General features: G+C 40.8%; 2 protein-coding genes across 5 annotated transcripts in view; both read right to left on the reverse strand.

Moving 5' to 3' along the window:
* Positions 1–14,269, reverse strand: part of STX7 (syntaxin 7) — a 33,280-nt gene extending 19,011 nt beyond the window's left edge. The window contains exons 1-2 of one of the 4 annotated variants that reach the window (XM_055809929.1): positions 13,849–13,986; positions 6,546–6,686 (exon numbers count right to left, since the gene is read on the reverse strand). In XM_055809929.1, coding sequence (XP_055665904.1) covers positions 6,546–6,627 — 82 coding nt within the window. In that variant the 5' untranslated portion in view covers positions 6,628–6,686; positions 13,849–13,986. Of the gene's footprint in view, positions 1–6,545; positions 6,687–13,350; positions 13,508–13,848 lie in introns of those variants that run through there. The other 3 variants (XM_055809930.1, XM_005230129.4, XM_055809928.1) reach the window with 3 other exon arrangements.
* A 6,709-nt stretch (positions 14,270–20,978) lies between these two features.
* Positions 20,979–22,721, reverse strand: TAAR5 (trace amine associated receptor 5). Its single transcript, XM_005230228.2, is given in 4 exon segments — positions 20,979–21,109; positions 21,112–21,198; positions 21,201–21,549; positions 22,277–22,721. Coding segments are annotated over 4 exon segments (1,008 nt in total). The 5' UTR covers positions 22,718–22,721.
* Between the last annotated feature and the right edge of the window lie 3,507 nt (positions 22,722–26,228).

Raw genomic sequence — 26,228 nt, forward strand, 5'->3', positions numbered from 1 at the left:
CAGGTTATTGGAATAGAAGAATTATTTGTAAAAATTACATCAGTTCAAACTGTCTTGTGACAACAGACCCCCTCGATTTATCCAAATCCAATTCAACATGTTTTCTTTCTGCACTTAAACTGAGGGTACTTGACTAAAGATGGACAGATGCTGCCGAAAACATTCCTGGATCAATCTTTTATAAAACTGTTACACAAAGCAACCTAATGTAGTGGCAATAAATTCAGCAGATTAAAGTTTTCTGTATGAGCATAAGCATCTCTTTAAAGCTACTAGTGTAGTTCACACTCACTAAAACTTTAAATAAATCACAATGCCACAGTGTTGTACACCTTGCTAACCCTACTTTAATCAAAGGTGACAGTTCACTAGAGGAATCAAATCCAGGACACCAGTCCAAAGACCCCAGAAGAACTGTGGGCTTCATGACCTCACCTTCTTGCAGAAAGATAGGCATCTGACCCAAAGTATCTGAATTCCTTCTCCTATTATCCTCCATATTCAGGTTATGACTTGGGTATAGCAGATTCAAGTTCAATTGCTCAGCCTTGGAAAAGCCCACAAAATGGAATGTGGAGGACCATAATAGGTGCTTAAAACCCCTAAATAACCAGCCTTTTCCAGGTTTTACTGAAACTTCAACAGAAACAACATTAAAAATAAAAATTTATTGCAACTAGAATCTTCCCACAAAGTTAAATTCTGGTTAACAGCAGCTAATTGGAAATTTCTGACAATATCATTGTTAGAAGTCTCAACAAGATCTACTTTAAGCCTATTTGCTTTAAAACCACACATGTACAAAACCACATTTTAAATATAGACAAAACAGAGTTTTGTTTTCATACAGGCTCAGATTTCAACAGTTTGGCAATTTCATTTGCTTTTCACCTGTCCATCTGTATCCTTCTGTAGCTAAAGGATAATCATGCAAATTTGTTGGTGCTACATAGTGGCAGATAGTTTTTCATTAATGTTTCAGCGTGTTTTAGCTACCTACTGGGCTTAAACCACAAATAAAAGGCATATATCAGGGTTCTGTTATTCTTCAGGGTCTTATCATAAGTGAATCTATGCTTATGATTTTCTACAATTACATAAAGTGAAAGGGAAAATTGTACGACTGATGTAATTAAACTCCCATTTTAGTAAAATTTCAGCAAAAATACTGGCTTACAGAAAATCTGGGACGCAACAGAAACTGGGTAAACTTGTGTCACAGAAGAGACATCACATGACAGAGGGATCTCTGCTGGTTGAAGCTGACTTTCTGGGAATGTGCTCTATATGAATTGATGGTTGCACTACCTTAACAAACAGGAAAAAAGTCAGCAGAAGGCAAGAGTCCTTATGAGAAAGTATCTCTCAAAGCCAGGCAGACTCCCTCTAGCCATATGTGGATTGCAGCTACTGAATTTTATTTTATTTTAATTGTCTTGCAGTATGCACAGCATACGTTTCTCCAGCTGGGCTGATTTTCACTGTGCATGAACAAGTCAAATACCCTATCACTGACCTTGCCAATAGTGAGCAAGGGTAGATAATGTCATTCTTACTGACTTTGGAACTACCACTGCACAAAATCCAGCCACGACCTTTATAAACTGGTGGAGTGGGGAAGAGAGAAGTAAAGAGAGAATATGAATGCCTCACTTCATTTAGCATAGGTTCTGTAGCTGATTACAGTTTGCAAACCAGAAATTTTCTAAAACTCAAAGACTGGGTGTACTTTATCAATGCCAGGCTTTGTTCTGTGTTCCCAAGCAAAAGGCAGCATACTAGAACTGCTTCTAAACCAACAGTTCCCAAAGCCTCACCTAAGATGCCAGTAGAGACGTGGTAAGTTTTCATCTAGCCTGTAGTGCTGTTGCTTTTCTTCAGGAATTGCACTGAATGATGTATTTGGTAGCTATGAAGAAAATATTAGGAGCAAAGCAAAACAAAGGCATCGAAGTCTGCTTCCTCAATGACCCATACATGGGAGAGACACTCAAGAACAAGAAGTATGTGGGGAGAGGAAAAACCACAGCTGGTTACTACTTCTTGCACAGTTCTTGTCAGAGACATGAGTCAAATCTTTCCAGCTGAGCAGAAGAGCCCCCTATTCTAGGCATATTCTTCCTACTCGTGTAAGTGTGGAGTTATCCCCATAGCCAAATGCAAATCCCATTTTGCTCCCTCTTGGGAATATCTTTTTAAACAAAATACTTTCCCTCATTTTACTACATACAGGAATCAATTCTTTAAAAAGCAGAAAACCATTAGATTTCAAAGAACTGTTCCCCCTCACCTTCACGGTTTAAGAAGTTTGAACATATTTAAAGCTTTCAAATTGGGCTTTTTGTTTGTTTTACTTATTCTACTTTCATTTTTCTGTTTGTTGGAAGATCAGATTTCTTCTTGTACAATTTGCTACATGCTCTTCAAGAGAGGAAGAGGGAAAAAAAGTTTAAGAAAAAAACTCACAGTATGGACTCAAGGCTCTCATCCTACTAGGCATATCGTTAGTATGGTAAATGAACATGTCTCGTAGAAATACAGATTTTTAAGCAGGCAGGGCATGTTTTGACACAAAGATATTTTTTGTTAGCTCATTTTGTTTCTGTGCATCGCACTCATTTCTTGTCTATCCAGTTGCTGTAAATGAGTGACCAACAGGAAATATTTCAAGGAAATATTGAAGGAAGGCATTGAGATTTCTCTCAAGTTGGCAGCAGCTGCCATTAAGCTGCCACATTAAGTGAGAGTGTAACCTATGAAACCCAGTTCTGGAACTACCGCTCCTTCAGCAAACACTGATTAAAACACCTTGATTATAGGTTCTCCATCTGCAAGGCCCAGACAGGTTGGAACTCTATACCTTGCATCGTTCCTTATGTGCTCCATATTCAGAAAGTTAGGGACAAATCTCAACCACCTTTAAATGCATATATTTCAGAATTCCAACACAATGTGTGTCATCTAGATTTTATAAACAGATATAAGATAGGCCTGGAATAAGAAATACAGTTACTTTGGACCAGATTCTGAACAGACAGACTTTCAAACTTTAATCATAAGTCGTGTTCTAGTAAGACAGAAATGTAGCAGCTGCCTAACAGGTGCCAAAGCTCATTATACACTTCTTTGGTTTTATTGTTTAATTCTGAAGTTTCCTTAGCTGTTCACAGATCTGCTTCTCATCGCTGTTAACACAGAACCAAAACCAAACCACTGAGACATAGCCTGCAGGCATCACTAACGTCGCTGAGGTTCAGCACACAAGACTGCAGCTCGTTCAAGCACAGGTAATTCAGGCTCCTCACATATTAGAGCACTGCTCAGACTCACATGGATTCTCCAAAACGAGAGCCTAACCCTCCCTCTCGCCTGCCCGAGACCTGCTGCTCTACATCAGATGTCAACAAGAACCTTAAGTTTTGCAATTCCAGCCACTCAGTGGAACAGTTTTAACAAAAGGCATGGAGAACTGCTTGGCAGACTAGTTCCCTAAATCTCTCAGCTTGGAGATGTCACTGATAAAACATGAGTTTCAGGATTAGGAGAGTAGACTTTGTTCCCTAGATGTTGCTAAGTGGTGTTATAATCACTTATTTCTGCAGAAATGCTGGAGACACAAAACAGATCCTTGTTTAAAGAACAGCTGAAAGAACCTTCTTTTCATAGAATGTTCTGGGGTTTGGGATCCCAAACGCATATTGTTTGCCCTGCTGACTTAAGTTTCCAAGAGAGCTCAGAGTGCAGACAGCAGTGTATGCTGCCTTCCATTAGCTAGCTCAATTATATCTTCAAGGTCCTAAAAACGACCCACCAACACCCTCCCCTCCAAAGAAACTCAAACAGCCCACTACAGACAGCATTTACTGTAGTGGTTCACCAGAGTTCAGGCAAGGCAGAAGCAATTTACAACTCTTAGCACATCTTTAACACAACAATTAACTGCATGATTGGATCAACAAATCAACAAAACCTGTTCTTTCCAGTTGAAAGTGTGCCAAATTAACCCAGCTGTTACCTGAAACAAATAAAGGTTCTCTCCATTAACACAGAACCCAAACCAAAAAGCATACTTTCTTGCAATTCAATTATTGGTGTGCTAAACCAGCACAGAGATGAGCTTTGCTTGCCAATCAGTAACAGTGGGCTACATGAACGTGATGGAAGGTAAGGATCAGAAGTACTGATACAACAGCAGCCTGATGTGGATGCGTTATGAAATTTGAGGTATTTAATATATGTATTTTACTTGTATACATATTTAATATGTATGGCATATTAAAAACAGTTAATCAAGAACCATCAAATTTATTACTTAGAGGAGGTATTTGTAATAATTCAACCCTGAAGAAACGTTACAGTAAAAACTTGTTCTGACCAATGTTACTTCCTATAAAACCCTGGTGTATTATGAAATCTCGGCAGCAGAATGTTGTCTAATATAGGAAGTGCTTTTGTGTTTCTCTCACAAGTTAAAGGGCCAGCTTCCTTCCAACTGATCTGTATCTCATCTATATCTCTGTAGTAGTATTCACAGTTTGCTTACATGTTAGTACAAGTGTAAATTAGTATTGATGAACCTCCTGAAATGGTTCGGTAATTTGAAACAACTCTCTCACTCTATTAATCTCACTCTGAAAACCAGAATATCTACACAAGTCCAGGTTAACCAAGATTTCAAACGTGTTGACACATCTCACAAATGCTAAGCATTTCTGGACAGAAGTGCAAAATCAAGACAACTGCTTAGAAGGAAATACATGGATTTAGGGTCAAGATTTCTATTTCTGTCCCTCTCCCTCCCTAACCAAGATCGCAAATTGCAGTTTATGAGACACCTGCTCAGCAGCTGTCTAGCACTATAGGTCCCTAAGCTTGCAGGTTTCTCCCCATTTGACCTGGAAGTTCCTGCAGCTCACACCTTCGAACAGAAACCTAGACACATACTACACATGGAAACAAAACAGCTAAAAAAAAGTGTACATAAGCCCTTAGAGAGCTCAGTCCAGAAAACATGTTCAGTGCGCCCATGGAATCCAGATCCTCATAAAATCTACCAGAAGAGAATGGACTGTAAGAGTAACTGGGTGGCTACAGTTCAGTCAGATCCACAGAAGAATGAGGGACTGAATCCAGCTGTGTACCTACCAGTCCTTGAAAAGCGCTTGGCTGGAGCTTTTAAAGGCAAAGCTCCTGTTTCTGAAGCCAGGCAGCAGTAGGGCTAAGAAAGATTTGGGTCTGGGTCTTGGAATGGCAGAAGACCTGTCTATTGCTCATATTTTAGCCATCTAAATTTCAAAAAAGGAAAGGAAAGCAGGATTGCAGGTAAGCCTTGTGGCATGTCTCTCCTAAGCCTCGGCGGCTTGCTTTCAGCATGCCTTGTTTGTCATGAAGGGAGACACAGCAGAAGCAAGAAGGGAGATGGAAGAGGCAGGATGAGACTAAGGACTCACTGCATCCAGAACAAGTTGGTTAATTACGTTCAGAGACTGCTTTCACAGTGCTCCAGTTTCAACCACTGATTTCACTTTACATTTTCACCTGACAACTGAGACTTCTTTTTTACATCTTGGACCCTCAGTATCTGACACAATTGGCAGGCCTCTCTGGAATACCAAGTTAGAAACCATGAGACTGAGTGAGTTCACTGAGCAGATTTTAGGAAACAAAGTACAAGAGCTTTTATAGAGACAGTTTGAGAATTTTAAGTTGAGGAAATACAACCCAGATGAACAGAAACTTTTCAATAAAGCAAAATTGCAATTTTTCTTCCTGTTGAGATTTAAAGAAATTCTTTCTGGAAGAAATAAAAAGTAGATGAAAAACCAGGCAAAAGCCCAATCTGTGCCATTAATTTGTGCTATAAACACCAACTCCTAGAACTTGTCTTGAGAAACAAAGACCGAAGTTTTCATAAAAACTGACATACTTCACCAAACAAAACTGCAAATGAATTCTAATAATAAATTACCAGTTTATTCATGCACACTATGTCCTGCACAACATTAAAAACATGCATGTCAAAACCTAGCCATATGCTATTTGTGGTTAGCTCCCTTCTGATGAACAGTACACTTGGCTTAATTTGTGAGATCAAGTTCTATTTGCTTTATATATACACACACATTAAAAATATAATGGAAAACGGAGGGTAAGGGAAAAGGACTGAAAATCTTAGCAGCCTAACTTACTGCTAACACAAACACTCCTGTTAGGTGGCTAAAAAAATTAGGTGGCATTAATCTAAGCACAGGTATATTAAAACTTGCAAAATCTTATTTCATATCTAATATATACTTCCAAGGGTAAGCTGCAAGGCACAGCTTCTGTCCCTGCTAAACAATTCAAGCTCCAGGAAATATTTGACACAATCCTTGCTCAGCAAACATCTCAATCTACCATCTGCTGTGTGGGGTGCCACAAATCTGTCAAATGAGCAGATGAAGTCAAAGAATGAATCCCCATGAACGGATCTGAGAAGCTAACTTTGAATGGAGGGCACCACCATTATTAAAGTTCTACATAAAACATTCATAAATGCAACTTACAGCATTGTGTGATCTTCTGGATGTTAGAAGTTATGCGTTGGGCTAGTTGATTAGGATCCCCAAAACCTGCACTGTATGACATGGCTGAGTAGATTTGCTGTCACAGTCATCCACGATGGGAATAAGGCAGACAGTCTCCACCTGTTAAGGACACCAACCCCCCCACCCCAGAAAACAGAGTTATGTCTTGGTCATTGGTTTACAAATGTCTTCGTAATCTTAAAGAATAATACACAGGAAAAGATTACAGAAAACTCCATATACTAACATTTAGCCTCTCCAAAAACAGTACTGCAAATGCAGAATTTAAGGGAATGCTTTCTTGGAAAAGTATTAAATAAGAATATGACATCCTTTTTGAATTTCCTGTAATAAATCTATTAAGATTCTTAGTAATACACATGGCTTCAGATCTGCAATTACTCTACAGCAGCTATATCACAGAAATTACATCAGTTGACAAACTTGTTATGTATTTCCCCCACTGTAAGCAAAGAAGAAGTACGCATTTTCATTAGCTGCCATTCCAGAAAAAAGCTGTACATTTTATGTCCATGCCAAGTCCTCTGATGAATTACATCCCAAGCCAATTATACGGTTATTTCCATACCATGCATCACCCATCCCACCAATAAAACCTAGCATATATAAACCACTGGAAGAAAATCCAGCAGATATCACACAAGAGATCAGAATGAAGGAGGTACCTACTTCCCTTTAAACAGCAATCATTTGTTTTATCCTGTTTCAGCTGCTGTGTTTCTCAATACAAACTAATTCTTCAACAACGTGGGTATACAAATCCATTTTTAGAGGTGGGGTTTTTTTGCACCCAGAGCTATCATATCTTATCTAAACAGATCAAAATCTGACAACACAAATACACACCAATTCATTTGATCTAAAAGCCCACATATACCATCATGCAGCATGTAACTACTAGAGATGTCTTAGCCTTCTTTCCATCCATACAGACCCCATTTCACCACAAGCTCAAAGATACTCTAAATCTAAATTAACAGTACACACCTAAGGATAACATGCAGTGGCAATTTATCTGTTCTGCAGTGAGAATGCAGGCTAATCAAACACATGCACACCCAACACAATCCCCCAGTTTCACCCAGGCTGTGCTTAGTCTTAACTTTATCCTTTCCACCCTCCTGCACCCCAGTTTCACGGGTTGAACATTTTAACTTCACCAGTTCCCTGCAGTTACACTGTTCAACCCAAACCACATGCCTTCCAAGCACCAGCCTCTTCTCCTGGCCTGTCAGCTTCTGGTTACAGGTACTGCCAAAATTCAGTTTCAGGGAGAGAAAAAAAGTACATTTAAATGTTTAAAAAGAAAAGAAGGAAATGAAAAAGCCAACTGATTTGTCAAGTGTGATACCAGCTGTGCTACAGTTTGAAGACTCAAGTCCTTACGAACTTTTTTTTAAAACAAATAAACAGTCCTTGTTGCTAAATATATTCTTTTACCTTTGGAAATGCCTGTATTAACAGCACAACAACATCCTGATTATTTTTTTTTTAAACATGACTGTTTTCACCTCTCTCTGATATGAAGTATCTCTAGAGTGGAGCTGCCAAGACATTGCACTGGTCAGGCACTTTCCACCAGAACTTCACCAGGGATGTAACTACAGAGGTCAGGCTTGTCCCTGCTGCCCTGCAGGTTATGTTACCTCTGCTGGTTGGATAAGCTGCAGCTACCATGAAGACAAACCCTGCATGATTCTGAAATGGCTGCTGCATGAGGGTCCCAAATTGTGCTTGGAGTCTTCAGGCCCTGAAGTATCCCCTAGTAATGAACAACCTGATTGCAGATGAGGCCACAGGGAGTGTATCTGCACTCTTCTACATACTTGCTGCACAATAGCGTCCAAGCCATGCTAGCTCTCTGCAGTATTGTTTCCTGTCTTTGTCTGTACCACATGCAGATTCAAGTTATTTTGGGTCACAGACTGAAGACCGTAGTCAGTCAACCAGCCTAAATCCCACTTATCTGGTCTGAGGCTGGCATAACAACCCTTGATCTTTTTTGGAAATTCTAGGTAATATTTCATTGAATTTGTATTGTAAGACCAAACCCATGCAAACTTCATAGCAAATAAATGGCTCTATGCCTTGGTGTATTCACACGTAAGGAAAACCTACAAATTTAGTGGAAAATACAATTGTAGGCATAAAATCCAAAGAAGCCACCTAAAATAAGCTAGTTTGAAAAAGAAGATTTCTCAGAACTGTTGACAATTTCTTTTAAAGTTATAGCTATTTCTAGATATGTTAGTAGCATGCTAACTACATCACTAGCACTGGCTAAAAATGCATTTAATTAAATATTATATTTAATGTTAAATGTTAAACATTAAAATGCAGCTGTATGAGAGAAGAGACATCAAAAGACCAAATTACCTTTTGTAGAAAGCCTACAGAACTAACTGAAATCGTTCTTTACAATTGGTTTTAATTCCTTCATATTTGTATTCACCAGACAGCTGCCTGTAACACTGTCCTCAGCAACAGCATTACAATCAAGAGATAGACACAGAATATTTCATCCAAGTCTTGACAAAAGAAGTGATTGACTTTCTTTTTTTGTCTTGACAATTTCTACAGCCAAGTTTCTTTAAACTAGCTACGCTGACAAATGGACAAATTGTACAATACATAAGACTTTGAGCTTTTCCACTTTCTAGCTACATAGTTGGGCAGCCAAACACAACACATAATGAGAGGATGTTCAGACGAATGACTGCAAAGTCCACAGGATATAGTTCAGCTTTTTGACTGCATGTGTAGATCTCTTTTATTGTTGATACAATTCTTTGTATCAACACACATATTTCAATTGAAATGTATAGCAAATTTGAAGGATAGCAGTGTAAATTCACAGCTGTTTCACTCCATACAAACTCATCAATCCACCAGCAATGCTATTTCTGAGCACATTAATAATACAGGTTGGTAACAAGGTAAGCTACTGGTCTGGGGAACAAACAGAAAGGTAATGGTTCAGCCATCAGCTCTCATCACCTTCCAGCCTTCACCACAAACTCCCCAAGTCAAGAAAAACAAAACTGAACTGCTCATAGAGAAGATACATTTTGTATTTGATTATTATTAAATGGGAAGTGTGAATCCTCCCCATTCTACCTCTCACAGCAACATGGGCATCTGAACCAAACTAACACCCTACTTCTACGCACGCACCCTTAGCTTGTTAGCGATGAGTTACTCAAACTCCTCTGAAAGCACAGATAGCTGAGCCCTTGGGAAGTCAACTGGAGTTTTGCTAATGACTTTGACAAGGTCAGGGTTTCAATCACAAGGAAACAAACGTGCACCAAGCATTTCCTTCCATACCAAGGTGATAGGATCATTCATTCATCAAGACTCTGAATTTCCATAGAAATTACCCCTTCTCACTTCCACAGCATTTAAGTACCCTGTCATGACATATTTTGGTATTATTGCCTGCATAACTTTTAAAATGGGCAAGTTAATAGCCTGCTGCAGTTGAGGGAAGTACACTTTGCATTCAAACTGGAACAGAGCTGCATCTGTGGTAAGTCTTCAGTTCCCCTAAAGGTTTCAGTCAGGTGTAAGCTTCTGATTGTACTTTTCATCTTCCACTCAACATCTCTGTCTTTGAATGGAAGTATACCTAGTGGCAACTGGGCTTGTCAAGCTGCTGAAGGAAGTCTGAAGAACTACTGGCACAAACAAAACAAAGAATCAGAACACTTCATCAACACTCATTGAAGCAAGACCTCTCTGTACATACCTGAAGTTTAAAGAATTCAAAGGTTTGCTATACATTTTTCCTAATTTTCTGCATTAACTGCTTCCTGCATCACACTGTCACTCCGTATCCAAGCGAAAAATGAACCTTATCATCAACATGCTTTCTAGAAAAGTTGTTTGTCAGTCATAGGAAAAGACACACTTTTCCTCTGGTATTTCCAGTCAGATCACTGTTGAACAAAGAGACAAGAATACAGGAACTCCACCACCGAGCAGCTCCCCAATGCCATTCTCAAAAGTTCCATCAGGACAAAATAATGCAGTGTGAGAAGCACAGCACACATTAGATCTCAGCAGTAGCTGCCTAAATATCTTGCAGGCTCCAGTCTGCTACAGTTTATAAATACCTAATCTATTCTGTATTTTCTCATTTAGATATTTTAAGTTTTCCTTCTGTCCTATAAATCTAGCCCATATACACTACGATAAGAATCCTTAAGCAATAATTTTAGTGTTTAAGCAATTCTTCAGCATCAGTACCTAGAAATGTTTACAGGGATCCTTCACTTTCAAAGAACAAAATGTACATGCTGCATTCCATAGAAACACTTGAAAATTTAAAGCTGATCTGAACTAGGATTTAATGCCTTTAAATATCCAAAGACAAGTCATGGGACTTGTATGTGATTATTTTTTTTTCCTAAATAAAAGTCACAGAAACAAAGCTTCTCCAGATAACTTCTAAATGGGACTTCCTTTGTAAACTACTGCCAGAAAGAGTGAAAACCCTTCAAACAGGGTGAAAACACAGGCAAAGATGAAAAACTGTTGAAAAACTTTGGCAAAAAAATATTGCAGCCAGTCACAATGTTAGCTACAGGAAATTTGTATCATGGTTACGTCCATGATTAGTACAATTTCTGCAACATAACACTGCTTGATCTATTTCACCTCAGTAGGTTTTACCACCCAAATACTGAGATGAGACAAGGTAAATCGCTGGAGTGACTCTGGCACCTACCTAAGCCAACTTGAAACACATCACCATCTTCAGACAGCATCTCCTGCTGACCTTAGCAGCAGCTTTGCAGCAAGCAAAATTAACCTTAAAAAAAACCCCAGCACTCTTGGAATAAAGGGCAGACCCTATGCTGTAAGATAAGTACTCTGTTACAGCACCTGAGGGATTCTTATAACTGACTCATACCAACTGACTTTGCAATATACAGGTGAGCATTAAATCTGTCACTATTTCCTCTAGTGGGGATGAGGGAGGTGAAGTTTTTTCTGAATTTAACTATTTTTTTCCTCTTATATTTAGGCTGAAATATTTAAAGATAGAGATTGCATTTCCTGCTTGGTGTTTTTACAACTTCTAATGTGCTGGAATCCTGGTCCACAAAGGCAGGCTGGAGACTTCCATAATACAAAACCAACCATGGAGTATAATAAACAAGCAAACAAAATAGCAGTAAATTAAATCCTTCCTTTTGCTGAAAGAAAAAAAAAAGTTTCCAGATTTTCTTTTATCATCAAGTTTCAGGCAGAAGTCAAACTTGAAACCATACAGGGTAGGGAAAAGCAAGCAAAGTTTATTTTATTTAAAACTGTCTTTGCTCTACTGCAGCAACACTAACATAAAAGATGACAAAGGGCAATTTTTTGTTCCATTCTGCCCAGTTCTGTTAGCCTTGCCACATTAGTCATCCTGAAACACACCAAAGTCAAGCTTACATCGTGTAATGGCTAGAAGTTGGGGGTTTTTTTAGAAAGAAAAAAAAATTATTAGGTTGTGCCACTGGTTAGTTTTAGCCATTTTCCCTACAAACAAAGATGTAATATAACACAGTGGCATTTAGAACTGCCCAATGTGCAAAACTAAATTACAGAAGCCTAAAATACTATCAAGCATAACGTATCACCAACACTCAGCATATACAGCTAAAAAAATTATGCTTGTCTAATTTATCCACGCCGGTATTTATAAGGAACTAGGTGAAGGAAGCACATAGCTTTCAGAAGCGTAACATAACATATCAGTTCTTGAGGAAATGCCTTGAGTAAGGGAATTACGTTCCCTAGGAGTGCACAGAGTGTTTAGAGGCCTGACAGTAGATAGGAAAACAAGCACTGGGCACTGGAACTACTGTGGAGGGGAGGGAACAGGAAGGGCTGAAAACGGACCCAAGATGACAGTTTCTTGTACTGCTAGTAGACAAACAACATGTTATGGGAAAACGAAGCAGGACCAGAACCACAAGATGTCCAGCAGCTCCTAACAGCAGCTTGTTCACTTTGAACCAAATGCTCAGGTAAAGAACATTGAGGCAGAAGGTATCTTCGCACAAAATCTGACTGTGCTGGATGTCTAGTCTCTCTGAGGTCAACCAGGATGCCAATGACTACATATAGCTCATGGTCTCCTTTTTTTCCTCTCCTCCCCCAAAGAGTTTCACTTCAATGTATGCCACCAAAAAGAGCATTACTTAATATTCAGATACAAGATCACAAGAGATGTCTTCGTGACGGGAACACAAATACAGTTTGTAACAATGCCACCATTTAGCATCACTTTCTTCTAATTTTAACATATAGCATATAACTTTTTTTCTTCTTCTTTTCTATTAACAGCACTTGAACAAAACCTCAAGCTCCAAGCAGAAGGGCTGTGCTGCCAGCAAAGCACACACCTGGATGACGATCGGCCAGGAGGGCTCTGCTCGCCCTGCTGGCACGGCATGCTGCCTTTGCACAGCTTGTTCATCAGTGGAGAGGCTCGCAACACGTGAGCACATCACTCCTGGAAAAGTATCCTGGGATTTTATAAATGAGCTTCAGTCAAGACACAGAACCTTGCATTCCATGCAAAGCAGGATGAAACCCTTCGCTTCCTTCTACAGTTTCAAGAAGTGCCCGTTTCTGATGCAGCGGTAGGTGGTTCACCAGGCAAGCAGTCATAACGTCGGGCCTGGGGCCTGATGCACCAGGCCCAGGCTCGCTATTTACACAGGTGATTTTTATATCTGCCTTCCTCCTACTGATGTGCTTTGCTCACCTCGGATCTGGAACAGCTCGGAGAGCATTTCAACACAGCAAAGGTGGCCATCCTGCCTTACGGTTCAACATCAGCTGCTGTAAAACCCCAGCTGTAGGCCCCGAGTCTCTCCTTGGAGCATCAGGGTCAACGCCAAGCCCAAGGCCACGACACCGGGGGGCTGTCACGGCGATGGGTGCGGGGGAAAGGGTGGCGGTGACACAACCGACCGCAGCCCCGGCCCTGCCCGCCTCACAGCCCGGTCACCCCCGCTCGCCCACAGTCGTCCCTCTCGCCCCAGGCCAGGCGGCACCGCCGGGCCGTCCCGGCCCGGGGGAGGGGGCGGCGGCCCTGACCCTAGCGAGGGCCGCGGGGCTCCGCGGCCTTGCCCGCCGCCCTCTGACAGGCTCCCCCGGGCCGGCCGCCCCTTCCCGGCCAGCCGGCCACCGCCCTGAGCGCCCCCTCCTCCCGGCGGGCGGCGAACACCCCCAGCACCCAGCCGGTACTCCCTGCTCTTACCCGGCCCTGACGAACCTGCTCCCACCGGGCGCGGCGGGCGGCGGCGGCGGCAGGGCGGGGAGGGGCGGCCAGGCCCCGGCCCGTTCCCGCCCCGGCCGGCCGTGACGGCGGAGGCGTGGGGAGGCGGGGCCGTGCCGCTGCACCGCCCGGCGGGCTGGGCGGGCGGGGCCGAGCCGGCAGGTCTCCGGGCTGCGGCGCCTGAGGGGCGGCCGCGCTCGGGCCTGCGGGTGCTGACAGGGCCCGGGCGGCTCCCTCCGGGAACGGGGCAGACCCCGCCCCGCGCAGGCTCCTCCGGGAGCCGCAGCCCTGTGCGGGTGGCAAAAGTGGAGCGGGGGAGAGTGTAATGTAAGGGAAAGGTTCTGTTGTGCCGGGGGTTAAGGGGAAAACCTGAGTAAGAAAACAACATTACAGTGAAAAATACAGCGGTAGTACATTAATACCCCGCTTTGAAGCGCTGCCTTCAGTTTGGTCTCTTTGTCTTTAAATGGGAATGGACACTTAGTAAAAGGTGAGCGAAAAAGTACATTTAAAGGTGCCACTAGATGAAGAGATTTATATTTAGCTGAGCGAGGGGCCAAGCGATGCCAGAACAATGACAGATGAGGGGTGCGCCGACACGGTGCCCAGCGCTGGGCTGGGCTGGGCAGGCCAGGCCTCGGCAGCAGGCCCCAGGGCGGCGGCAGCTGTGGCTCCTGGGAGCGGCGGGAGCAGGGACACAGGGAAACTGCCCTCCGCCTGGGCCAGCTGCCTGGCAAGAAGCGGCAGGTGAGCCTTGAGGCCACCTGTGGAGCAGCTGGGGTGCTTCTGTATCCTCCCCAGTTCCTCAGAGGGAAAATTACAGGACCAGGTGCTCCCCAGAGCCCCAGCGTTAGGCTGCTTCATCTGCAGCGTACCCCCAAGTGCATTAAATACTGCAGACAAAACAGCACATGGCACCTGATTTCTGGGAATACCGTCTCCCCCACAAAGCCCAACCTTGCCTAGGGAAGAGCTGCAGATGCTGGAAAGTGCAAGTCTATTTCTGCCACATCACAGATCTTGGTCATTGCTAGGATTTAGAAATAACTAGAGAAGTGGAATCGTTAATAACATCTTAACCAAATAACACTTAACAGAAAAGACCAATAAACTGCTAGCGCAATAGTGAAGTTTGAGGCCTGAAGTAGACAAGGCTACCCTTTACATAGGTGGTTCCTGATGTGTCTCAAAGCATGCTGAAAGGAGAGACAACATACCTTCTAAGACTTGTATGCCTGTATTTAGTTCTTATGTTAACTGGTGCTTAGAAATGTCTTTCTCACTTCCATAAATTACAGTTACTAAGGAAAAAAAACATTCTGATACTTCTGTTTGCTGCGGGAATCTTGTATACATCTTCGTTCTAGTTTTAATAGGTTACTTTGATTAGCAGTAATCTTAATGCTGCTACATGTGCAGGACTTTGCCCCCATGCTGTTGACATACTGAAGCTGATCAAAAATGATCTCACTAGATGGTTCACTAATGAGAGTATAATGAACATCCCTTCTGAATTAAGGCCTAACCTTGATTTTTATCTCCAAATGCTTGTCTATATATATAAACTCCATTGATTGAGCCCAGTCACTCTTGCTTTATAAACCTTCAGATAAGATCACTGTCAGTTTTTCTCCACAAAACAATAAATCTTTTGCTATCTGATTTCAAATATGCATTTCCCATTAAAAGAAGTGACTCTTCATTACTGAGAATACTTCATCTGCAATGACTACTTGGGTATATTTTTTGAAGCATCACAGTCATCACTGATCAATGTTCATTCTCATGCTATGGAAAAGGGGTATCCAAATGCTTTCTACTGATGCTGGATATTTTATGAACAAAATGTTGGTGTTCACCTGCTGTTAGCTCACTTACCATCATCATCCACCTTTTATTGTTAAATAATGAAAAATATTTGTGATATCATTCTTTAACTTAACTGGTTCCAGCAAAGATGTTACAGCCTGGGAGGAAAATCTGGATTCTAAAGCAAACTTTTCATTAAAATGTTGTCCGTACTATGAAAATATTTAAATAGCCTCTTTAATATAATCATATGGAATGATTATGAAGATACAGTTACTAGACCAGCCAGAAAGTCCTATTTATAGATCAGATACTGCTAAGAGCATGTTATATCCTTGGAAGATTTCTGTTTACTCCTGTAGAAAAGCCATTCACTTGGAGAACGTGCACTGTTTTGCCCTTTTATATAAAACAAGAAGATTCCTTCAGTTTCCTCTCCTAGCAATGGTGCACGGAGAGGAGTTGTAAAGAAGCCATCTCTAAATGTTACTGTCAGAGATGCTGAAATGAAGTGCTGCTATACAATTCTGTCTCTAAACTGATTTCATCAGCTTCTTTCTAGAGCTTCCAACAGCATTGCCTGGGGATTGAGTTCAGAATCATGTATTCATTTACTTTTCCTGTTACTTTTGGAGTGTGATCAGATATCAATTGATTCAAAGAAACAGGGAAAGCTCTGGGGAAAGAAAGGGGAAAATGTTGAGACTCTGCTATGCATAGGCACGGCATACCATGAAGGATGCTCTGGATATTCACTGACCAAAGATCAGAGTATTTGCTAGTTATATTCCTGTTATTGTGTGTAAAACTGAACTAAAAGGGATGTCACTTCAAACACATGCTGTTTAAGAATCCACACTCAGTATGATATCTGATGTTTGAAAGAGTTGGAAGTTAAACCACACCAGCACAGTTCAATTTTGAAAGAGCACACCTTCTTCCTAGCCCAGTATCCAAATCTATCCCATGTTCCTGAATCTGTATTTCTGCCTCCCCTCTCCTACTTCTGCCCTGACACCTAACCAGTACATACATGGGCCCAGCAGTGTGGGTGGCACAAGCATTGAGGCTGCTGGTGACACAGGAGCGAAGCACTCATTTCCATGCAGCTCCCCATGCCTGCACAACGCATGATGAAATGAAGGGGAAGCAGCCCAGCCCTGGCCTCGTATTCCTGATGAGTGTCCTCCTTCCAAGGCGTGGTGTATAATTTACCTTATGGGGAAATCTCATCCTCTGCTATCATATTTTACTTGAGTGCCTCTACCTTTAGGTATTAAGAGCAATGCTGCCAGTATTTGGTACCGACGGCAAACCGCTGAGCAGTGCTCTCCCGGTAGTTCTTACTGCATTCCACCATCAGGAAGAATTCCTCTTATTGTCGTCATCATCTCCATTTGCTAATTTAATTAAAATATCTGCTGCAGAACCTGAAATGAGATTAAGTTCCTATTACACCCGATGCTGTCAAAATTATGATGGTTGACAGTTGCCAGCCTGAACAAGCTTATGGGTTAATTATATTGCAGAATGGCCTGTAAACCAAATTTGTTTAAAAAAACCTGTATTGACCATTTGCATACTTTTTAGGCTGGTACTTGGTCTCCAGCAGCAGTAATTAACACTGTAGCATATGTTTTAAATAAACAGAGAAAAAATCTGTTCCCAATATTAATGTTTCCTAACAAAAAAAAAAAAAAGAAAAAAGTTTACTATCAACTTATTTTCAAATCTTCCTTTGTCTTACTTTGCCTTTCTGTTTAATTTTCGAAGACCATATTATATGCATTTTATCTGCACTAATGAAATGAGCTGACATGATAATTTCAAAGCCCAATCTTTAATTAAGTAGTACCTGCAAATACATAATCTTTTTAACTTAAGCCAGACCATTTAGAAATGATAAAAGAGTTATAAAGGGCATAAAATTAAATGGCAATATTTTATTCAGATAAATAAATACAAAATTACAGAAGGAAAAATATTAAAAATAAGAAAATATAGGGACTTTGAGGCCAGCAACTAGCTCTGATAGAATCCAATAGATTTTAATTTGGAAAATTTGAGGTCATTGTTGAGCAATCAATCTTCATCATTTGATGAAGCAACTCCTTCTCATTTTACAATTCTTAATTACCTTCATTGCTTTTTGAAACATGGAGAAGAAAAAAAAACACACAAAGGCATTCTGACAGAGTTTGGCTAGGTAAACCAAACAGACACCAAAAGCAGGGGGACAGAGGTGGATAGTTATTAAACTGTTATTTAATGATAGTTGCAAAATGTGGTGTCAGAAAATCGGGAAAGCAGTTCTGGTTACCCCCAGAGTTTTAGCAGCTTTTCCTTCTCACTTGTTTGCTCTGCCATTGTCACTGTACATATCAGTATTCCGGGTTCTGTTTTTCCCTCTCTCCATTGTTCCAGCCTTGTTTGTTGTTTAGCCAAAATGGAGATCTGTCAACAATTAGATGATGTTATGGCATAGTCCTTACGTGGCAGCATAGGCGGCGTTAACCCACCAAAGAAATAGGCTCATCCACTTCCACAGAATAAAAGACAGATTATGCAATGGGGCTAAAAAAAGGAGTGGCTGATTAAATGCATTTATGGCATATACCCTCTGTAATCTGTTGAGGACTGGTAGAAAATGTCTCAAAAAACAACCAGAAACTCAGTGGAAGCTCCCTTTGTTGCTTTTTCTGCAGTGAGTTCAGAGCAAAAGGTGTCAATGAAAGATGTTAAGATGACCCGAAGACATGACTGGGTTTGAGACCTGCAAATTTCTACATAGTTGAATGTCTAAACTTCTGTTATATGCCTTGCTTAAGCTTGGTTCCCCACAGATGGGTATCTAACACCATTTTAGATGTCCAGATCTGTTCTACCCGACTCTTAGGTGCTGCTTCATTGGTGCTGGATGCTAGCCCCATGTAGACAGCTCAGGTTCCCTAAGGCATTTAGGTGTCACTAGGCAAAGTATTCATAGCCTCTAAATATCCACGGACTACAGCCTGAGCTTAAACAGCCATTCTGGTTGTAGCTGTAATCAGTGCTTAGACATTTACCATTAATATAAACACCTACCCATACACACTACATTTGCCTTAGTCTCGAAATTTGTCCCACAGTCTAGGTCTTTCAAGATGTACTACAGCTTTCCTATATACTTCTATGGTAATTTGACACCTGATTTTTTCTAAGAATCTGATTCTGCCTTTCACTCTTTAGCCTGGGTTTGGTACCCTTATTATAGAAAATCTACAGCTGTATGCAGTGGGGGTCAGGATTTTACCTTCTGCTACAGCATGAATAGGCAGAGGAACAGTAGAAGAAGCCTTGGCTTCCGTCCTAAGAAACATTGGAGACTAATATAGCAAACTGGGGGGATATTAGACACTGGGAGAATGAGGTAAGATGGAATGACACTGCAACTCCAAGCACAAGGCTTCATAAATGTCTCATTTTAAAAACACTAATATTTTGTGGTCACACTTTATTCAGGTCATCCCTGAAAATAACACAAAAGCCCTCTTTCTCCTCTCCTTCCTCCAGACATATGCTTTAGCTTTAGGTATTTTGAATACTGATATTTTTTCTGACCAGGGTCTTAAGATTATGGATGAAACTGAGAAGAATTTGAGATGAACAGATGTCAGAACAGATTACAACATCCCAAAGATGTAGCTCATTTGTACCAGTAGATAAAATTGTTCTTGCCATGCAAAAAACATACCAAGAAGATAAAAAAGAGGGAAAAAAAGTTTTATTATTTAGTTTATTGCATATATTAAAATATGCAGCTGCTACAACAATCAGTGTATTGCCCTGATTTCCTATAGAATATCTGATGTGCAATTCCTTTCTTTTGTTCTCACACATGTAAGGCCTGATTCAATTGCCTGCTGCATGTAGTGAAAAATTGACCACTCTTCTCAGTCGGCTATGGGCATCTGCTGCTCTTGTACTGTTAGTTGCGTGCTTTCTGTAGCTGTTTGTTCTTTTAGCGTTTGTGACTCAGAAAATATGCAGCTGACTATAGGACAGAATGACTTTTTTTAGAAGGCACTAAAAATCTGAACAACCTTCAAACCCAATAATAGTTTTACATACAACTAACAGAAAAAGAAGACAAAATCAATGGAGTTGTTATTTGGCTGCTTGTTAATTTTCTATAGAAGAGACTGCTTACTACAATGTAATTTTTTTCTGACAAAATGTTCATAATAGTGAGGTAGAAAATTACTCCCTTATGAATAGTACAAAATCTTACCATGCAGCTTGCTGCTGAACAGAGATCTTAACTCATCAGCACCTACAGTTTTAAAAATGGCCTCATGAAAGCACATAAACATAGCTGAAGAAAACTGAGAACCTATGCTGACATATTTTGCTCAGCCCAAATATGTAAGCGTGAGTTATGTCTGTAAGCTGGCCTGCTCATGTGTTTGGAAACAAACACACAGAAGAGCATGTGGAATCTCAGGATTGTCAGGGGAAAGAAAATAAAAGAACAAAACATAAAACACTGTAACATCTATTGATATCTGGAGTTGGAGTACCCCGTGCAGTTCTTGTTGTCCGTCTTCCCCCTTCTTCTAACTCTCTTTATGCAGTAGGAGTAGAAAACATACAGAACAATGCAAAAAGGGTGTCCAAAGGTATGGAGTAGCCCTCTTGCACACACAGATCAAACAAAGATTCCATGGATTTCAAGGTCAATACTGAGGAATTCAGGATAGTGTCTTCCATATGTAGCCCTTGGCTTAGGGACATGTCCCTGTGGGCTAGAAAAATAATGTAAAAAATAATGGTATAACCTTGCTCTCTCGTCTACTGTTGACCACTAGCTTAAGTAGACATTTTGTCTCACCTGTAGTTGCATCCTTATGCCTTTTCGTATTTAAAAAACAACATATGCCCCATGTAACTTTGTAAATCAGCACCACCTGCTTTGTGTAAAAATCAGACATTTGCCTGTGAAGGAAGTCTCTTCAGAAACAGGCAGCAACTCTTTCAGGAAAAGTACGGACAGGGTCCTCTTTGGAGCTGATTACAGTCAATTTTCAAATGTTTGTTGGCATCGCACAACAAATGCAAGACTTTGATAAGAGTGTGCTGGGACAAACGTTGTGGAAGGTGATGGCATGTCTATTTAAACTGGGATCTGCCCAAGCCAGCTGTTTAAAAAAGAAAAAGAAAATAAGAAGATAAGTACTAGCTAAGTGGATGTTGGCATATATTAACGAGAAGTGCTATGATGATACAGCCTACAATATTTTCTACAGAGTACAGGAAGGCTCTGGTCATTCCTGGTACAAGTCTACTGTAGATGTCCTAGAACAAAAGATCCAATGAGTTAAGACTAGTTTCACAGCTTTCCTGAATCAACAATAGGAAAATTCCTAGGCCAAGGGATTGCAGGCACAACTGAAGCAAACCAAATGAACATGCCAAACATAACTGGGTGGGTAATGAAATCTAGAAGAATGTCTACCATGGTGTCAATGGTAAAGGGCAACCAGCTCCTACAGCTATCCCAAGAGTCTTTGCTGCTTTCCTTTTCCTCTTGAATGCTCCTACATGTAGCTGAGACCAAATAATCCCACTCATTGTTTTTATCAGCCTGGCTTCCTTGTTAGCCACAGTAAATATTTTTACTTACAAAACTATCTTTATAAGGCAAGGGAAGAATACTGGGAAGTTCAACCACTCCCAGATCTTGTTGAACAGGAGGTAACAGCTATCAACACAGCGTGTGTCTTGCAAAAAATGGCCCAGTCCTTCTGCTATTGCTATAGCATAGAGGACAGAGGTATAAGCCATAAGCACTGCCCACTCCATCCCAATGTAAATGCAGGGCACTCTTATGGTGAACTTGACGGTGCTTTGCTGATTGACTGGATAACAAGCAAAAATGAATTCCAAATTAAATATAAGAATAAATGCAGTTTATTATAATACAATATAATAAAGGAAAATAGCATGCCATATGATAAAAGGAAACAGTACTGGTTATTATGCACAATATGATAAAAGCAATAGGAGGGAAGCATCAAATCATTACTGCAAAGCGTTACAGAGACTAAGAAAAGGACACATCACCAATTACCACCTTAACGCCATTCCAGGTCCACACTCTGGCTGTGAAGCCTCAATGCAGCTGGTGCCAGGAGTCTCTTGGTAACTGGGAAAATTCCTACATGTTGCGTCCACCCGTAGGTGAGGCTTCTGCCCAGTCCCAGACCTTGCTCGCCTTTATCCTCAGTGAAAAACAAAAATAGTTTACACACCTAGTGTATGTAAACTTGTAAGTTTAGGCTAAGTGCAGGCATGCAGTATCTCATGATTCATAAGGTTCACACATGCCAGGGACATTGGCAGACACCCAAGCGTGGTGGAGTTACTGACGTGACACAGCTGCACACAATATTTATGTGTGGATGGTCCTGCTCATATCTTGCTTGTTCAGGGGGCTCAGGACAAACACCACCTGCTCGTTAAAGTTGTCCTTGAGCTTCCTGAGCTCACCGTCCAAGTTAAATGATTTCTAATTGAAGACAAAGACTTTTTCATAAGAGTAATCAATTTAATAATTTTCAACACAGGTAGGGTAGAGCAAAGGGTCACAGATGGCACAGTGCCAATTGATGAAAATGAAACACAGATGAAATATGGAGGTCAAGCAAAAGAGTGTGTCCAGAAAGGTGTGTAGCCTACAGAAGTCACCTCCAAAATACCAGCAGCTCTTCCTGGACAGGATGGTGCTGAAGGGCATCCCAGTCAGCCCCAGGAGGACATCAGCAGGGTCGAGGGAGAGGAGCGGAAGACTGATGGGGCTGTGCAGGGCTTTGCAATGGGAAACCGTGGTGATGATGACAGGCAGGCTCCCCAGCACCATGATCAGTGTGCTCAAGGCACAGGTCAGATAAATGGCCAGCTGAACCCCAAAGGGGTTTAAGGTCCTGTACCAGGAGCCATTTGCTTCATAGAACAAGATGACGAGCATCCCTTCCTCAGCACTGGGACCCTGGGCTGAGCTCATGACAGTCTGCCCAGGTCCCACCGCCTCCGCTGACTCTTCCACAAGCCTAGAAAAGGATTCACCTTCTAGCAGAAGTTCCAAATGGCTAACCTGAAATAAAGGTAAAAAAAAGGCAGGTTAGAAGAAGAAATATCTTTTAATCAAATAACTTTTATTAAAGCAACTGGACAGTTTCTGTATTTCAACTGAAAAAATTAGTCTGATTTATCTGTTGTATATGTCTATTGAAAGAAAGCATCTCCAGATCAGTGTATTCAATTTTTGTGATATCATTTTTTATATTATATTTTGGTTTTCTTTCAGCCAACACCACAAGTAGTCCAGGAAATGCAGCAAATCCAGAGGTGTGTGGGCAAGCAGAAAGTAAAGAGAAGGTCTGCCTTCGAAGGGAAATCATTGCTGAGTAACTGGCATTGCAACACAAAGCTCCTTAAGGGATTTGAAAGCTGACTCTCTTATAATGGGACACTGGTTCTTCTGAATTTCCTTGGAAATGAAGTTTCAGTTTAGTTATGATTCTTTTTATTAAGTAGAAGCTGTGAAGTGATTATTCCAAACCATGTAACTTCTGATTGCAAAGGAAAACCCCTCAGGGCAAGCTGCTCATTTTATAGTGTTCTGGCTATGGGGATATATATGGGTATCCATTGTGTTGATTACATAAATATTCAGCAAGACAAACAGAAATATTGTTATGTGCCCTAAAGATCACCCCTACTTTTTACTTAAGAAATTGCTATTTAAGTTTGAAGTTATTTAATTTTTAATTTGAACTGTAAGAAATATAAGGTATTAATGTATTATAATGGATTGTTCCAGCAGTCTTTTTAATAAATCAGATGACTGAATGATATAATTTTTAACAGTAAGACAACTACAGTTCAATACATGATATTTTTCAATATGTATTTTTGCTCTTGAAATGACTGGTGTAATAGCTGGTATGATATTCCCACCTTCCCTGTCTTTCCCAGCAGCAGCAAAACATGGTAGCCAATCTCTCTTATTTCCATGAACTTTTAAGTCAGGAATATTTGCGGTAAAATATCTCTTTTCATACAATGTGAGCTGTACTGCAGTGCACTGAAATCCTTTTCTAAGTACATGTCTACTGCCTGAGTGGAAAGTGTGAGATGTTATATAAACCAGATGGAGAAAGAGTCCCTATAGGTGACTAATATAACTCAGGGGCATAGAAAGACTAGGGTGTATTTGGCAAAAATTGCCATTTTCTAGAAAGAAGTTGAAATGCACATGTACTGAGCTGCTGTTGAATCTCTGAAGATTTATAGCAGAGGTTGCTGTGAATTTTCTTTCTTTGGGTCTTCCTGCAAGAAGATGCAGCTAATGCCAGCTCATCCTGGAGCATCGGTGACCCTCACCCCATGGAGGCCTCCCTTGCCTGCTCCTGAGCCTCAGTCTCCCCAAAATCATGTCTTTCACTTCAGAAGGAGGTACATCAGGTACCTCTGGATTTTCCTTGTTTCCTCCATAGCAGTCCTCATTTCTATCCACAGTATAAGCTGGCTGAAGATGTGGATACACCAGCCTTCATTCCTGGATGTCTTTGTGATATTTCTTTGATGCAGTGGAACGGCCTGTCTTAACATGGACATTACAGAGACAGCTATCAGACAGGAAAGTCCTCAATTTTTCATCCTAGTCAGGATACAGGGGTTTAGAACAAGCTTCTCACTTATCGGTGAAAGTTTTCCCGGTGCTCAGATCCTCCACTTGTCGCCTGCTCAGTCAGGGTAAGTTCATACCAGCACCTTAAGGGACTCCGATGGGACACCTCTCAGGGCTTGTCTTCTTCCTTGCTCTGCAATTAGCTTTTTACAAGCTCTCCAATATGACCACTGTCCCTTCATCTTCCTTACTGTGAGTTTCTTTGGTTAAGTTGCCTGCTGCCCAGCTCCCCTCCCCTCACTCTTGACATTTTTGAGTCACTCTCTGCCAAAGGCAGCTGACACCCAGCAGAGAGACTGTTAGAATAAGGCTGAGGCAATTGTTTAGACTGAATTTTTAATATGAGAAAGAGTGAAAGTCAGCATCAGTTTACGTATAATTCTGTTTTGTGCCAGGACACAAATAGCAGCTATTACTACAGGGATTTGAAAACTCCTACAAGAGCAAGAATTTTTTATTTTTTCAGTTTTGCTTCAACAACAATTTAAGGTGACATTTCCACACTACTAAAAAACCCAGTGAAAAAAGGTGTAAATTTGGCATAGTACTCCTATGTGCCGAGCTGGAGATATGCTGTAAAACTTCCAAGAGATTTGTTTCTCCTTTTCCTATTTCCACATTTTAACAAGTGATCATTTACTTTAAAATTGTCAGAGGCTTTTGGACAGCTTTCGATATTAACAATAGGAGTTTTGTCCTTAGTGCTCTGACATTTTCATTAGTTTTCATTCTTATATTTTACATGCAATAAAGTATTATTCTCATCCAATTACTTTGTCATTCAAATTCCAAGTAAAATCACATCCTTGTCAAAATACTTACCCTTTCGAGCTAGCTAGCTGTTGTGGTGCCTCTAAAGTGATTGTAACCACCCCTAATGGGAACAATATGTAACAAAACACTCTCAGCTCGCCCTTCCTGCACACATTACTTGTTGGAATTGCTTTGTATTTTTTCCCCTCTTTTCTCATCTGGTCATGGGAAAAGAGATCCATTCATGATTAAGAGAAGGCTCAAATAGTGACAATGTAGGTCTTTTAACCTGTATCAACTTCAAAAGTAAGAAGATTGTCATAAAATAAAAAATGCCAGTCATACTCAAGATTTTTTTTTTTTTTTGCCCTTTCTTCTTTGGGCAAAATCGCTGGGTGTGGTCTCAAACTGAACTTTTATTGAATGTACTATGCAGCCTAGTAATCCACAGGAAAACGCACACACACAAAAAGAAGGGTAAATGTGCTATCTGATATGGCTTGATCTGCAGTGAAGACATGCATAGCCAATATATTTTTTATTGAAACTACTGCACATAACCTCTAAGATCTTCCAAGTCTTCTAAGTAACCTTTGAGTCTAAGTTCCTTAAAATAGAACAAGACATTTTCAAAGTATTATAGACTTCCTAAGAGGGCCATCATCAGTGCCCCTTTGCTGTGAAATTTTTCCTCACATCTTCCAAAAGAGTTAGTCTGGGATCCCTAAATAGCATGTAACAGTATGAGAAGGCTATGGGCTTCCCAAGATGACCTACATTGAGCTAGCAAACCTAAACCTCAAATCTTCTGTCACATGTTATTACAGCCATATAGCCTATAGTGCAGCCTTTTGCTCTCCCTTGGAGTAGTAAGAAGTGATCATTTCCGAAGAAGTTCAGCATATTGTATATGAGTGTTTTATCATTACTGCAAAGTGGTGGAAATGTATGTAGACTACTGACCCAGGCCATTTATTGTTTATTTAAAATTTAAAATTCTGCTAGATGTAGTGCACCCCACCTCTGTGCAGACAGGGGATCTCCACAGGCTGTGGTTTGTTTTTTTTCT

The sequence above is a fragment of the Falco peregrinus genome, chromosome 7 (assembly GCF_023634155.1).
Source record: "Falco peregrinus isolate bFalPer1 chromosome 7, bFalPer1.pri, whole genome shotgun sequence".
NCBI lineage: Eukaryota > Metazoa > Chordata > Aves > Falconiformes > Falconidae > Falco > Falco peregrinus.